At 38.5% G+C, this 15321-nt stretch overlaps 1 protein-coding gene across 1 annotated transcript in view; it reads right to left on the bottom strand.

Annotated features, from left to right (window-relative positions):
- The window catches only part of MYO10 (myosin X), a 219613-nt gene that overhangs the window by 103850 nt on the left and 100442 nt on the right, over positions 1-15321 (bottom strand). Inside the window, exon 4 of the mRNA XM_075212913.1 lies at positions 5699-5886. Coding sequence (XP_075069014.1) covers positions 5699-5886 — 188 coding nt within the window. The remainder of the gene's footprint in view (positions 1-5698; positions 5887-15321) is intronic.

Here is a 15321-nt window from a genome sequence, read left to right as displayed (position 1 = left end):
CTTTATGTACAATATCATAGTTATGCCTTTGAAAAAAAAAGAAGTCAGAGTGGTTCATGAGGAATGAATAATGTGAGAGGAGAAGGGGCTGTGTAATTGGCCAAATAGAAGCAATCTGTTATTGTAAACTCGTTTGGACAGCTTTAGCCAATAGAGAAGTTCAGTATTGTCATAATAAATAATCTCTTATTAAAAGCTCAGTGTCTTGTAGCTTGGCGCCAGAAGGCAAACTACAAGGAAAAACAATGCTGTTGCTTTCTTTTGTAATCACTGCAATACTGTGATGAGGAAAAAGTCACGTAAGAACACAAAACGTCATCAACCAGCCTTCCATTGAATGTCATAATTACAAATAAAACTCTTTTGGGGTCATTTACAAAGTGCAAACCTGTAAATGAGCAATATACTAAAAAACAATTAGTAATTGGCATTCAGTCGTCTAAATTAGACAATATTTTGTTGCTACGTTGTACTGCACAGCTACATGGATTTATTTATATGTGAAATGTTGGAAGGTATGTGGTATTATCAAATGTAATTGAAAAACCATTAGGCTGCATTTTTTTTTACACACTAACTTTGTGTCAAATTGTGCTAATAAAATTGTATGCTTTAAATACTTCTATAATAAATTTATCCTTAATTATAAACATATTTAAATTTGTTTTGAGCCACAAGGGGGCGGTATGTGCTTTAGACTTCTGACTTTAGACTCCCAGCTAAAAAGTTTGATGGAATAAAATCACACATTAGATTTGGCATTTTAGGACAAACCAATCTTAGCACTGAACTGCCACCAGCAAACCTACTGTATGTAGCAGTTGTCATTTTTTATGTAGCAAATAGTTTTAATCTGAAACCTATATTGTATGCGGGAAGTGTCAAATTTACACATTTGTTAATACTAATACATAACACATGTTAATTGCAATAAATATTGCATTAGACTCTTGGTTGAAAAGTTGCCTATATGACAATGACCTTGTGGTCATGTTGTTTGTTTGTCTATAGATTAGCATTTATTTATACAGCTCCAGCATATTCCACTGTGCTCTACCTTTGGGAATGCACAAAACAATAGAATAAGGCTGGGGGTATTCCTAGACGGACAAAGAGGTAAGAGGGCCCTCCCAGCTCACTAACTTACAGTCTATGGGACACTAAGAGTTCCATATACAAGCTTAAGTGCTACATATTGGTAAAGCCAGATTGCAATTGGAAGAGTGTTTAATGGGGCTATATGACTTAAGTTGGGTACACACTACACAGTTTTCATCCAATAATCGGTTAAATTAGCCGACATACGACTGCTCGTTCAAAAGTCGGGTCAGTGTGTGCAGTGACACGATGGTCGAAAGTCTGCCCAAATGGACGATTGTCGCCTCATTTGGTTGGTCGTACCGTTTAATATTTTCGTTCCAATCTCGTTTCCGTTGTGTAGTGTGTATAAACTTCCGACCGATCCACAACAGTGAGTACGAAATTACAGTCATTGCTCACAACAACATGGCTGCAAAAAGTCGCTAAAGGGACGTCCGTTCTTCCCTTTATCGCCCTAAACAAGGCTAGTGTGTATGCAGTCCATGGACCGAGCGATCGGAACATCGATCGCATGTAAAATCGCTCGGCATAAAAAGTTGGTTGAAATTTCTTTAGTGTGTACCCAGCTTAAGTCACACAGCAGTGTTGATTTGGAGATCAGAGGGTTGTTTGAGAAATCAGAATAAATCTAAGGTTAAGTGAACTGTGTAGAGGGGAGACAATTGAGGTTAAGAGGATGGTTTGGAATTTAATGAAAATACAGACAATGGGGCCGATTAAATTCGGCCACGTTATTCGAGAAATAACGCGGGGCTAAAAGTATTACTGTTAATACGGTAATTTTAATCTGGATTTTTGCGGCTGCGAGCAAATATCAGTGTTAAAATTACCATACTAACAGTAATACTGCGCATGTTTACTCTAGTAACGGTAATAGTGTGCAGGCAGCATTACTTTCGTCAATAATGCGGCCAACTGAATTCCGTCCTATGAATGTAGGAACTCACAGTGGTATATTTACTAAACTGCGGGTTTGAAAAAGTGTAGATGTTGCCTAAAGCAACCAATTAGATTCAAGTTATGCTATAGGCAACATCTCCACTTTTTCAAACTCGCAGTTTAGTAAATATAACGCACAGAGTGGAGCAACAGTAGGAGACGATTTACGAGGAAAATTAGTCTAGCGCAGGGTTTCTCAAACCCAGTCCTCAGGGCTCCCTAACAGTGCAGGTTTTCCGGATCACATGTGACATAATTAGGACCACCTGTGGATCTGTTACAATGTGTCAGTCAGTAATGAATACACCTGTGCTCCAGCAGGGAGATATGGAAAACCTGCACTGTTAGGGAGCCCTGAGGACTGGGTTTGGGAAACCCTGGTCTAGCCACTGCATACAAAATAAATAGGGATAAAAGTCTAGTTAGGGGAAGACTAGTAAGAATTGCAAATGACTTTGGGGGTAATTTGAGGGAAATTAAATTCTGAGTGAAGTATCGCGAAGTGCCACCTCATATTCACCTCATAGGAGAGAATTCAATCCGGCCGCACTCAACGCGGTGTTAGTTATATTACCATTAATACAGTAATTTTAACCCTGATTTCTACTTGCGGCTCCCTGAGCTGTGAGCAGAAACCAGCATGAAAGAAACCAGCGCAAAATTACGCGCACTATTATCGTTGGAATGGTTATAGTGCGACGGTTGAGTTACTTTTGGCAGCAACACGGCCAACTGAATATGCCCCATAGAGTAGTAACCATGTGTGTAGCCGCACATCACGGTGATGTCTAGAGGCACTTTGCTCAGAATTGAATTCCCCTGAATTAATAAAGCTTTTGCATTGTCTTGTGGGAGATATGGAAAACCTGCACTGTTAGGGAGCCCTGAGGACTGGGTTTGGGAAACCCTGGTCTAGCCACTGCATACAAAATAAATAGGGATAAAAGTCTAGTTAGGGGAAGACTAGTAAGAATTGCAAATGACTTTGGGGGTAATTTGAGGGAAATTAAATTCTGAGTGAAGTATCGCGAAGTGCCACCTCATATTCACCTCATAGGAGAGAATTCAATCCGGCCGCACTCAACGCGGTGTTAGTTATATTACCATTAATACAGTAATTTTAACCCTGATTTCTACTTGCGGCTCCCTGAGCTGTGAGCAGAAACCAGCATGAAAGAAACCAGCGCAAAATTACGCGCACTATTATCGTTGGAATGGTTATAGTGCGACGGTTGAGTTACTTTTGGCAGCAACACGGCCAACTGAATATGCCCCATAGAGTAGTAACCATGTGTGTAGCCGCACATTACGGTGATGTCTAGAGGCACTTTGCTCAGAATTGAATTCCCCTGAATTAATAAAGCTTTTGCATTGTCTTGTGGGAGATATGTGCATATTCTGCAGATCACAGTTACATTTATGTAACAGTATTTTGGATACAAATTGGATGTTGGGATACAAAGAAGAGTTATGAGTCAAGGATGAGACCTAGACAGTGAGTTTGAGGAGTAGGGTTAATTGTCTGATTGTCAATAGAGATATGAGGTAGTAGCTTCTGTTGGCAGATGAGAATAGTATTAGCTCAGTTTATGAAATGTTGAATGTGAAGTGACATTTAATTATATCATTTGAATTGTATCTGAATACGAAAAATTGGGAATTGCCCTAAAGATGTGTTAGAAATACTTTTTTTCACAAGTGGACAATGAATCAATAACACAATTATCTGAAATTAGATACTACTTTCACCATCAAAGTCTATTAATTATCACTGCTCAGGCTTTGTATACATAGGTGTAAGGAAGGCACTCAATACATAGTTTTTATAGATATCTCAATCCATCTACTGGGAGTGGTTCTGTGGTTTCCTGCAAAGGGACTAACCCCTAAATAAGAGTTTGAAGTACCTGTGCCTGTAGCCTTTTTTTTTTATATGGTCACTAAACTTCTCGGTGGCTTTCACTATCCCTATATTTTACAGGAGAAGATTGTATTAATCCACATTAATCAATCAATTTTAGTTGCTGTCTCAGGTAGCAAAATAGAACTATGAACAACTTTGTCTCAGATTGATGTAAATGACAATATCAAAACAAATGAAGTACTGTGTATTTTGTAAATATTTCACTATGGGCTAAATACATACAATTTGATATGTTATGTTATAGGATCCTCAATGCATGTATTTTGCTGGGTATCATAACCTGACACTTATGAAAAAGCTGCAACATTTTAAGTTCCTTAAATGACACGTTTTGTTTGGTTCTATCTCATGCACAAATCATCTGCTTAAAGAAGACCACCTACCCACAGGCGTTAAATGCGCTTTATGGGGGGAATTCAATTGACCACAAGATATATTTTTTTCCCCGCAGCGTTAAAAAACAAAATCCTACGCAGGTTTTTTAACTGCTATAATGACCGTTTTTCGTTAACGCAAAGTTAAAACTCATGCAATTCAATGGAAAAAGAGGTAACCCTACCCCCGCGCGTTAATCATTGGTGTTTGCAAGTTTTTAGGGGAGTGAAGGGGAGTGCTTAATGCGGTCATGTATAACAAAAAGAAAGGATTGGCATATATTTGCATACATTAGATTGCATTACACAACCATTCTATTTGATAATATCTACATTACAGTAATTTCTTTAGGATTTTATTTTTATTTCACTATTTTTTAATATAGAATCTATACTATGTCAAAACATATTAGTACATACATATTTGTGCAAGAAACATACATAAATATATTTCATTAGTGATTTTTATTTTTTTAATGTTTTTTTTCCATCATTTTTTTACAACAAAATCAACTTTTAACATGTATGCATTACTGATCAACTTAGTTTATATTTTTTTTTACATTATTACATGATTTCAAATAGTTTTCTTAGGTTTTTTATTTTTAGCACACCCCAAAGAGGTGCGAAATAAAATAACATATTGGCCTGTTTAACACGCTGCATTAAAAAACAATTGAATAGCTTTTAACGCGGCAGGCTCTCACCCGCCCTATACTTTCAATAGACCTTCTACTGGAACGCAAAAAGACCAGTTCATGAAAAAAAACGGAGCATTAAAAATGGAATTGAATCATGGCTAAAGTTAACCCGCTCAAAATTATAAAAAACAGCGTTAAAATGACTTAACGCGTTGTTAAAAATATCTTGCGGTCAATTGAATCCCCCCTACGTGTTTTTGTAACGTTTGGAAAACATATATAGAAAGGTTTAGCACTGGAAATCATTGTTTCTAGTGTTACCATACATATTGGCATTTTTACCCCTGTTGCATTCTGTTACATATTTAGGAACACTACCATTTCCATATCCACATTTTAATGCATTGGAATGTCTATAAAAACTGCTAGCATACATGCATATTAGATGTGCTAAAAACACATTTAAAACACCAGTGGATATGAGACCTATTACTGTGTATAGCTTCATAACCAAAAACAAGTTTCTTTTTTAACAAATGAAACAAACAAACATTCTTATATGTCAGGGAATACATTGTTAAGATACCCTCATCATTAGTTATATTTGAAAACATAACAAAACAAGTTTACTTTCATGTATCTGTTAATTAAGAATTATGATTGTCACCACCCAAATGTGCCAACGAGGGAATATTTGTAAGAATAGGGCTGTTACTTACCTGATGAGAACACATTGGTTGTCATGGCGCTTCCATAGGCAGCGGTAACATTCATTGGCCACAGCGAAAATGTGAGGAGGTATTTCTCCCATGTGGTGCCTGCTGTACAGCTCTACAGTATTGCGGTCATATAAACCAGGGATCAGCTTGTATGGGTTGACAGAAGCAAGGATGGAGCCAATATATGTCTAAAAAAAATGCAGAATGAAAACATTACCAACACTGAAATGGGCTTTGCCTGTTACAGTAGGCCTGTGGTTGTCTCCTGCACAGTCATGTTTTTAGGATCTCTTTTCATGGGTACTTTTTTCAGATCACTTTTCATGGGCTTCAGTGATCTGAAAAAAATGGCAACTTTAAAATGATATAGTCATGGCTGAAACTGAAATAACTGATTGACAGAACACAAAGTATTAAAACAAATCAGAATAGGGAAAATACAGCAATATAAGAGTCCTGAAGTGCTAAAGAATAAAATACAGCTATAACACAGCTTAGAAAAATATAGTACAAATATGTATTATCTATGATGCGCATTTTCAGAATTTTATATATTTTTTTGTCTGTGCAAAAGGTAAAAGACACAAGTGATGCTACAACCTCGTGCCTTTATAGGTCACGGAGCTCCTTATAATATACTTATCATTTATAGTGGGAGGTACATTATCCAATATATAACAAATCTATCCAATGCACTGTAACTTTAGTCACTGCAACTCCTACCATGCTCTGGAAACACACTAAGTTATAACATGCCTGACATTAATAGTAAGGATTCATGTAAATCCTACTAAATGGTGCAGAGCAGAAATGTGACTCTGCAGAATACATTAGTGTTACTTTTATGTGTCATCAGAGCAGGTAGTGTATGTTCTACAAGTCAGGCTATTTGCAGACCATAGGAGATTCTGTACAAGGACAAAATCATTCTCCATTAGTGAGATCACAGACACACTTTGACTAATTGCACATAACAAAAAACAGGGATTTACTGGTTAGCAGGAGGCAGTTGCCTATTTTAGCTTCTCGCATACAGCCCATGGTCACATAGCTCCTAGGAGGAGTCAGAAATCTTATAAAGTAAAGTTGAACATTTTCAGTCGTGCCTTCAGCTATTTAGTTATTCACACTCACACTTACAGAGAACTGCCTGGTGATCAGGGGAGGGCTGGCAAATTTTAGCCCGAGGGGACAAGACTCAATTTAGAAGCCTATTAGGAATATTTTAAAGGGAAAAATATACATGTGGCCCAGTAAACTAGCCCAAGGTAGCCCACAAAGGGACTGGCCCGGGTGGCAGATGCTCCCCTGCTCCCCAGCCCAGCCAGCCCCTACTGGTGATGACCCTTTGAGTGAATGATTTAGATGTCTGTGTTCTTTCTCTTATATCATTGCCCAATCCCCAGTATATTTAATTTAAGAGAATAACCCTAAATACCCTACTAGCCTACTTATTCTGGTGCCCCACTAGGAGTGCTACTGAGGAAGGAGAAAGTGGGGGCCCCGAATTGCGTCATTTTGGCTCAGGCCCCACAGTGATATGATGCAATCATATTATGGAGGTCCGTATGGCAGATGCTGGAGAATGACCTGCTCTACAGTAGGTCCAGGGTACCTACCGAAAATTTGTGAATCTTCAGGAAATTCCAGGACAGTTGGCAAGTTTGCTAAACACAATATATAATTTTTTAGCAACTTTATGATTTAGCATGCTGGACAGATGTATTTAGTGTAAACACATTGTCAGGCTAAGATTTCAGTTCCCCTTTCTCCTAGGCCAGTTTTGCTATGTCTACTAAATAAAATGATACATTCAAACTAAATAAAATGAAGATAAAAAAGATGTTGACCAACAAGCACCTCAAGGACCATTAAACCCAAAAATTTACATTTAGAAATATGAACCATACTGGCCCACTCACCCAGAATGTCCGGGAGACTCCCGAATTCAGGGTAGTTCTCCTGGAGTACCAGGAGAACAGATAATTCTCCCGCATCCTGCCTGTTGGGAGCTTCAATGACGCGATTCATGGTGAATGGCATCATTTTGGCCCTGTCCCCACATCAAAATGAAGTTGTGTGGGTGGGGTCAAAGCATAGCGAATCACCGTATCCCGACCCTTCCGTCCACCCCTCTCCCCCCTTCCGGGTTCTCCTGGCGGGCAACAATACAAAGTTGGCAAGTATGATATGAACCATGAACGTAAAATATATAGCTCACTGTTACCCTGACATTCCACTGCAAATCTGCTAAAAATTAGACTGTTACTTCCTCACTCACTCAGTTAGAGACTGCTGAAGTTCCCCCCACATATTTAGGAAGATGTCCTGATGGGATCTGAAACAAGTCAAAAAGCGGAGACTGTGTTTCCATATCATTACTGGCCCTGATCCTGTGTATGAATTAACCAATCCTCACTGTGTATTTCTGTAAAGCAAAATATGCCTGTCAGTCACTGTTTAGTTAGAGATCATGGTTATTTAAATACTTTACCAATATACTGGTATAGATTACTTGCTCATCTATAGGGTTGTATGAAAGGTAAAAGCATGTTTTATAACTTTGCCCATATTACATATGTTGCTATACTGCGTAGTGCACTTTTCCCTATATGTAACTTACGGAAGAAGAAGAAGAATATATCATATCTCCCAACTGTCCTGATTTTGACAGGACAGTCCTATTTTGTGGGCTCTGTCCCACCCAAACGGGACAGCTTTTTACAGATGGGGCTAGACGGCTGGGATGTATATCCCGTCATGACTGCTCTGCATAGCATAGTAAAAGACCAGGTAACATGAGCCACACCCCCTGCTGCTGGTATACACTGCTTTCAAAAAGTGTTTTTGGGCGGGGGTAAGAAAGCAAGTTGGATACACTGGGCATGTCCTCGAGGGGATGTGGCTATGCCCTTTGATGTGTGGTCATGCCAGTGGTGGATCCAGGGGGGGGTAGCAGGTGCTTGCTGCCGGCGGCTGCACACTATGTGCAGATCCGTTCAGCAGAGAGAGTTAGGGAGAGAGTCCTGCCCCTGCTCTGATTGAAACAATCAGAGCAGCCGGGCAGGACTCTCTCTGCTGAACGGATCTGCACATAGTGTGCAGCCGTCAGCAGCCTTAGGTGTCAAAAAGGGGGCGCCCCCCCCTAAATCGTCCCCGGTACAATTAACTTCTGGATCCGCCCTTGGGTCATGCCCCCTTCTCATGCACATGTTGTCCCAATTTCCCAACTTAAAAAGTTGGGAGGTATGATATATTATTTAAATTTTGCAGGAAATATACTTTTATGTCGATTTAGGCCAAAAAAGATGCATAGTTTACTAAGGCTCAGAGCTCAACCACTGGACAAGCAACACCTATATACTCAATTCATAACAAACATGTTTCCTGACCATGGACTGGGCTGGAATTCACGTCACACTGACAACTCCATATAAATATCTGTACTGAAGGAGAAAAAGACGTTTCAATAGCCAAGACAACAGTAACGTTTACAAAGATATTGTGTTTTTTCAACTTTCTGCTGAGAACTGAATCACTCCCATTACTGCTGGGATTTCTCTTAACTCCCTCATCTGTTTGTTAGCTCTTATTTCCTTTGATGTGAAAACTTGAGACCAACAACAAATGTCTTGCTATTTATGAAACTGTTTCTGCCCAGTCCAAACCACAAACAGAATTTTCCAAACTTTCACATTTCAAAATTGGATGCTGAGAACTACCACTATGCTTAAGTATAGTTCAGTTAATCTCCGTTGGTCAACCATTAAAACACTGCAGATGGCAGGTTACAGAGAAAGAATCATTTATTGAATAGCATTCAATAATAGAGCTGGTAGTTGCATCATTTAAAAGTTATGTACCGATTTGTAAATATTTTATTTTGTCCTCTACCAGTCTAATACATGGTCAATAACATTCCTGCATGTGAACAAACTTTAATAAATAAAACTGAAGAGTTTAATATTTAACAAACAGTTTAAATACATTAATGTTGTTGATATTATAATGCAAAAATGTGGTACATAAATATTATGCTTTTCTTCTAACAATACTACATTAGTAAACAAGAACAAGTCATTACTGGATTGTTTGACCCAGAAAGAATTACACCATATAAAAACATATTTAGTTTAAAATTGGTTTCTATAAATATTTATACAACTATCCACCTTGTCATGGTCGACATATACTCCACCTGGTTGGGGAATGTAACATAAAAGGATATCGCTAATGGAAGGTTTATCCATAGTTAATGGAAGGTGAGAATGCAACAATGGAAAGACTACAAAAGGAATATGCCCATGGAAAAAAGAGTTTCATAAAGTGATAGGATTATTTTGTACATTTTAGTATTGCTTTTGTGCACGCTCTGCACTTTCTTTCAAATATGGGTTTTAAGTTTTGCAATCAAGTTTTGAAAACGCAGTAGCAACAATGTTATGGGTTCTATGTACTGATACAGAGAGTCGCTGTAGTGCTGTTTTTGGAGCAGATCTGTACCATAGAACTGTTTCTTGCATATACTGTAGAACCTTGCATGGAGGGGGGAAGGTGTAAGTATACACACTTATACGCCTAACGTGTGCCAGGTGCAAATACTACTAGTTTCGAGATGAATATCGATATACATCCAGCTTAATAAACACATGTAAGTACCCTGTTTTGTATAGTTTGTTTTCTTCGTACATTCAGAGCGCAAATGCTTCCAACTCCAAATGTGGCCCAATATCATGCAAAAATTAAAGAAAAGAAAACTACTTAAAGATTCAAAAGTCTCTAAGGGGTATATTTACTAATCTATGGGTTTGCAAAAGTGGACATGTTGCCTATGGCAACCAATTAGATTGTAGGGGATATATTTAGTACTTTCTACAAAATGACAGCTAGAATCTGATTGGTTGCTACAGGCAACGTCTCCACTTTTTCAAACCCACGGTTTAGTCAATATATCTCTAAATCTCTGTTGCAGTTTCATAATCAGTCAATACAAATTAACTAAACTTTTAAATACAAATGTAAAGAATAATCTGCATAAAAGATGAGAAATGAGTTGCAGTTCATTTATATATTGTATTGCACCAAAGCAACCTTTTCTCATCAATATATTTGCACAATTTTAAACTGTTCTCTGATGCCAACAATGCTGGTTGTGACATGTTCATTTACCTTCAAACATTCAACAGAAACTACAAATAAAATGAATAACCCACATGCCAGACAGCTGGATTAAACAGCTGGATGTAGTCACCGTACTCCGCATGGTCACAAACAAAACATATGTCTTTGAGAATTAGCAGGCAATAGAAAATACATTACTTAGAGAATGTATCTGCTGATCCATCATAAACAGAGACAAGATAATTCATAGGCTTCTTTTAGCTCCTAAACTTAGTTTAATGCCTGTGGTAAATGTAATGAGTGATGTTCCCTGTCTCTCACTAATTTGCACTGGGTTTCATCCAACTTTCTCCCTAAATTATAAATGCTCCTAAGGTCACATTCCCCGCATTGTGATCTTGTTTATGTTGACATTTTGCAGCACATAAAACACCATGTTACTGTGCTTTGCAGTGTAAAAGAAAAAAACCTGTCAGAAAGTTGCATGTGACATTAAACAGATTACTTTAATGTTCTTGTTCGTTCAAGTTAATAAATGTTATATAGATGTTGTTATATAAAAATACGTTGCAAAAGCTTAAGCCATCTCCCTTCCCTCTGTCAAGATGCCTAGATCCCATCATCCACACATAATGTCAGCCCTGTGTTTGCCTTCTGCCCCAATATCATCTTTTCCCTTAACCTGCCTCTATATAATTCCATCTACTGTCTCATAAATGTTATAAAGTTTGGTGCTTCCCTCCAGGGTAGATTTGCCAGAGCTCACGGAGCGGTATTGTGATGGTTTATTAAATGTCCACATGTAACAACACCAGTTTTCTCTTGATCTGCCTGTACAGTTAGTTAGTTTAAAATAATTTTGTCTTTAATACATATACACAATTTATGGAGAACTAATTGCAAAAATTTAAATTATGTACATGAAAGACCCCATTTGCTGTATTTTTATATGGACATTTGATATTGATCATGCAAACACTGGACTGGTCCAAATCACACTTACCAACTTATTTTTTCTCCCCTCCGGGATCTCCCAGAGGTGAGGTGAAATGCAAGTGCTGAGGGGAGCGTCGCCTATCACATCATTTTAGTGCCACGCAACACAATGCAGCAACTGCATCATTTCCCCACGGGGATGGGGCAAAAATAAGGTGAATCAGGACTAATCATGCCCCGGTAGTGGGCAAGATGCGGGAGAATTGCCTGCTCTACCAGGAGTCCGGGGCGACCTACCCAGAATTCGGGAGTCTCCTGGATATTCTGGGAGAGTGGGCAAGTATGGTTCAAATTCTGAAAATGGATACAGAAAAAATAGTTGTGCATTAATACTCTATGTATACCTCAAAGCGTCCAAGATGCCCCATTTTTCTTTTTATTGTATACCCTCTGTGACCAAGGGGCCTCAGTATAGAAGTATGGTCTCCCAACAATATTGCTATTATATATATATATATATATATATATATATATATATATATATATATATTAGCTTTGTACTGTGGGGGGCATAGGAAATCAATGCCCTCGTCCCCACTACTATACCAAGGGGCGCTGGACAGGGAGAAACTTTGGCAACAGGCCAGTTGGTTGCTTACTCTAGTGCTGCACTAGGCCTGATAAGCCAAATACTCAGTCCCCCACAGAAGAGGGGGATCTTGGAGTAAGACCTGGCAAGTCCTATGAAAACACTGATGTTGATGTCATAAGACTGCATGCTGCACTTTTAAATCACAGAGCAGAGAGCCAAAAGTAACATGAACACATATAAAATCCATCTGTATGGTTAAAAATAGGCCAGAGGTGGTTGGCAGCAATTTTTTTTAGTTGAAAACTAATCTTGAATGTACGGAAAAATACACCCATACCCATGAGTTTTCAGGAGTGCACACTAAGCTTGTTCCGTGATAAACATATCTGCCAGGAGACAGATAACTGATGCTCCCCTTCCTCTACGATCCACTACAATAACTTAATATTGTGTTTATAGATCTGCCACTAACTGAGAGAGCCTGTACTGGTCTCTAGGTGGACCAGCAGCTGCTACAGTGACATTTTCAGTGGTTTCTCCAACAAATCAGCATCAGCTTTTCCTGATGCCAGCCAGAAGTTTCTGAGTGGAGTTTAATAAGGTCAGGATTCCAGGGAAGATGGAACAAATTAGCCGCAGAATCCTGCCCACCTCAGCGGCTTTTCAAAACTGAGGCAGCTCTATAGGATTAGTTCTGGAATCAGCTAGATTGCATTTTGAAACTCTTTATTTAAAATGTTTATTATTTGTTTTGCTAGCAAGTGAGTTTAGTTGTCCTTTGATGATTGATCAGAAACTATGTATTGCTATATATTTCTCTCTCTCTGCTAGAACTTACTATCTGCACCTAGCAAATAGGATCAAAATGTCAGTAAAATTAAAATTCAGCATTCTAAAAGTTTCGAGGCCAAGATCATTTTTAGTCTTAAGACAAAGGTGGTAAGATGAGTACGTCAATATGATCAATCATATATGCAAGAATTATGCAGATCTACTTATCAGGAAAATGGTCACCAAAAAGGATTGTCTCTCTACCAAAGACTGGTAAAGGCTATCGGAGGCAGGTAGCCATTGCTGGAGGCCTCCTACAATGTTTCTTTTTGCAAAGCATCAAATAACTCATTGAGTTACTGTGCTTATTGTTTACTGTACTGTGCTGTCTCACCTCGTATTGTAATTTCGTTTGTCCCTGTACGGCGCTACGGACACCTAGTGGCGCTCTATAAATAAAAAATAATAATAATAATAAAAAAAATTAATAAAATAACGCTGCTATTATCTGAATGTTAATGCCATCTCAAGAGGGTCCCAGGGCGGCATAGAAAGCGGTAAGGAGTAATACCACTACCAGCCAGCCAGGGAGCTGAGCATCGCTAGGCTGCCCAGTGACATTTTTGTAATAAATTTCACATTAAAAGCAATGGAAAATCTAATTATATGGGGGTCTTAATAAATATACCCCTCTATTTCAAAAATGTGTCTTTAGTAATCTAAATAAGAAAAACTGTGTATGCAAACAAGTCTTCAAACACACTTCATGATCTCCATGCTAGAAACATCATCCTGAATATAATATGAACATTAATAACTTATCAATCAATATACATGGATAAAATCAAGGGCCTGATTCATCAATAAAAGCAAAGTGAATGCAATTTGTCTTTTTTTTTGCATTGAAAGGAAATTGCACGCAGGTATGCCTGTATTCAGAAAGGTTTCTAGTTGAATGCGGGTATAAGTACGCTCTGTCTACACGGCACTTTCTGTATGCAGACAGACACAACACATTTTACATGTTCTAGCATGCATGTGCGACCATCATTACTATCACTTGGCACTTACACTGGAACAAGCGATAGGCTAAAAATCACGTACCTGAGAGACACCCAAAGCTTGAATCGGCCTTGGCACGCAATTGCTGTACATTGCCTATGTGCATTGCCCCTTCCCTCTCCCATTCTGCCATTGACAATGTAGGCCTGCGTAAGTGTCCTGTGCGTTCGAAGATGAATTGCATGTACTTGTGTTCACAGGTGTATACTCCATTTCTGGGCATGCGTTCCTTAATGTATCAGGCTCTAAATGTGAATTTAAAGTCAGTAAATTGGGCATTTACCTTCCCCTTTAACAATATGTTTGCAACAATTACCACCCAGCAATGCTATACTGTGATAAAGGGTAATTGTAGTCATTGTGACACCCCAGCATGAGGTACAGAAGGTGAATCCCTCATTATATGTCAGAGTTTTCATTCTGCTATTCCATAACAACTTTTCTAATCCTTGCAGAGTTTCTCTTCTTTGATGAGCAGACCAAGCAACACATGCTGAGGTTACACAGCAATTCTGGAAGCCACTTACAATAGTTACGCAGTAGTCCTGTGACCCATCTATTCAACACGCAATGCCGCAGGTTGCTCCTGCTGTCTTCAGATTGCATCTTTGTGCTCACTGCCACTGAAGCAAGTCCAGATTTTTTGTTTATTTGTTTTAGAAAAACTTGGGTCACTATTGTAAACTTTGCTGCTTAAGCTGCAATAACAAGCTTACTGCGGGTAACATTTACTGACACAGATGTTGCAGAGTGACTAAGGCAGACCTATTTTTAGAGTAAAAGAAAAATATGCTGATCAATGCTGCTATTCAAGTGGAGACAGTAGCACCTTAAAACTATTTTAAGGAAAGTTCCATAAAATATTCTGGGGTAACAGCCAATCAGTACTGTGGTTTTGGCTGCTAGAACACATTCTTAAAGCTAACACTCATAAGCAGTAAGTGCGGGGGAACATATTTTTAGCTTAGGTTTGTAAAATTAAACAATATTGAACGAATAAAAAAATGCAGTAAACACATTCAATGTTTCTATTCTTAACTGGAAAAAAAACACCATTTGTCAGGTAGTGCTGTTTTGGTACCACCATGAAGAAACAGATATGTCAGTAGCAAGGAATGTCCAGGTTGTAGTAATATAACTG

Source organism: Mixophyes fleayi, chromosome 5 (genome assembly GCF_038048845.1).
Source record: "Mixophyes fleayi isolate aMixFle1 chromosome 5, aMixFle1.hap1, whole genome shotgun sequence".
Lineage (NCBI taxonomy): Eukaryota > Metazoa > Chordata > Amphibia > Anura > Limnodynastidae > Mixophyes > Mixophyes fleayi.
Note: the sequence above shows the minus strand (reverse complement) of the source record. Positions and strands in the feature narration are given on the sequence as shown.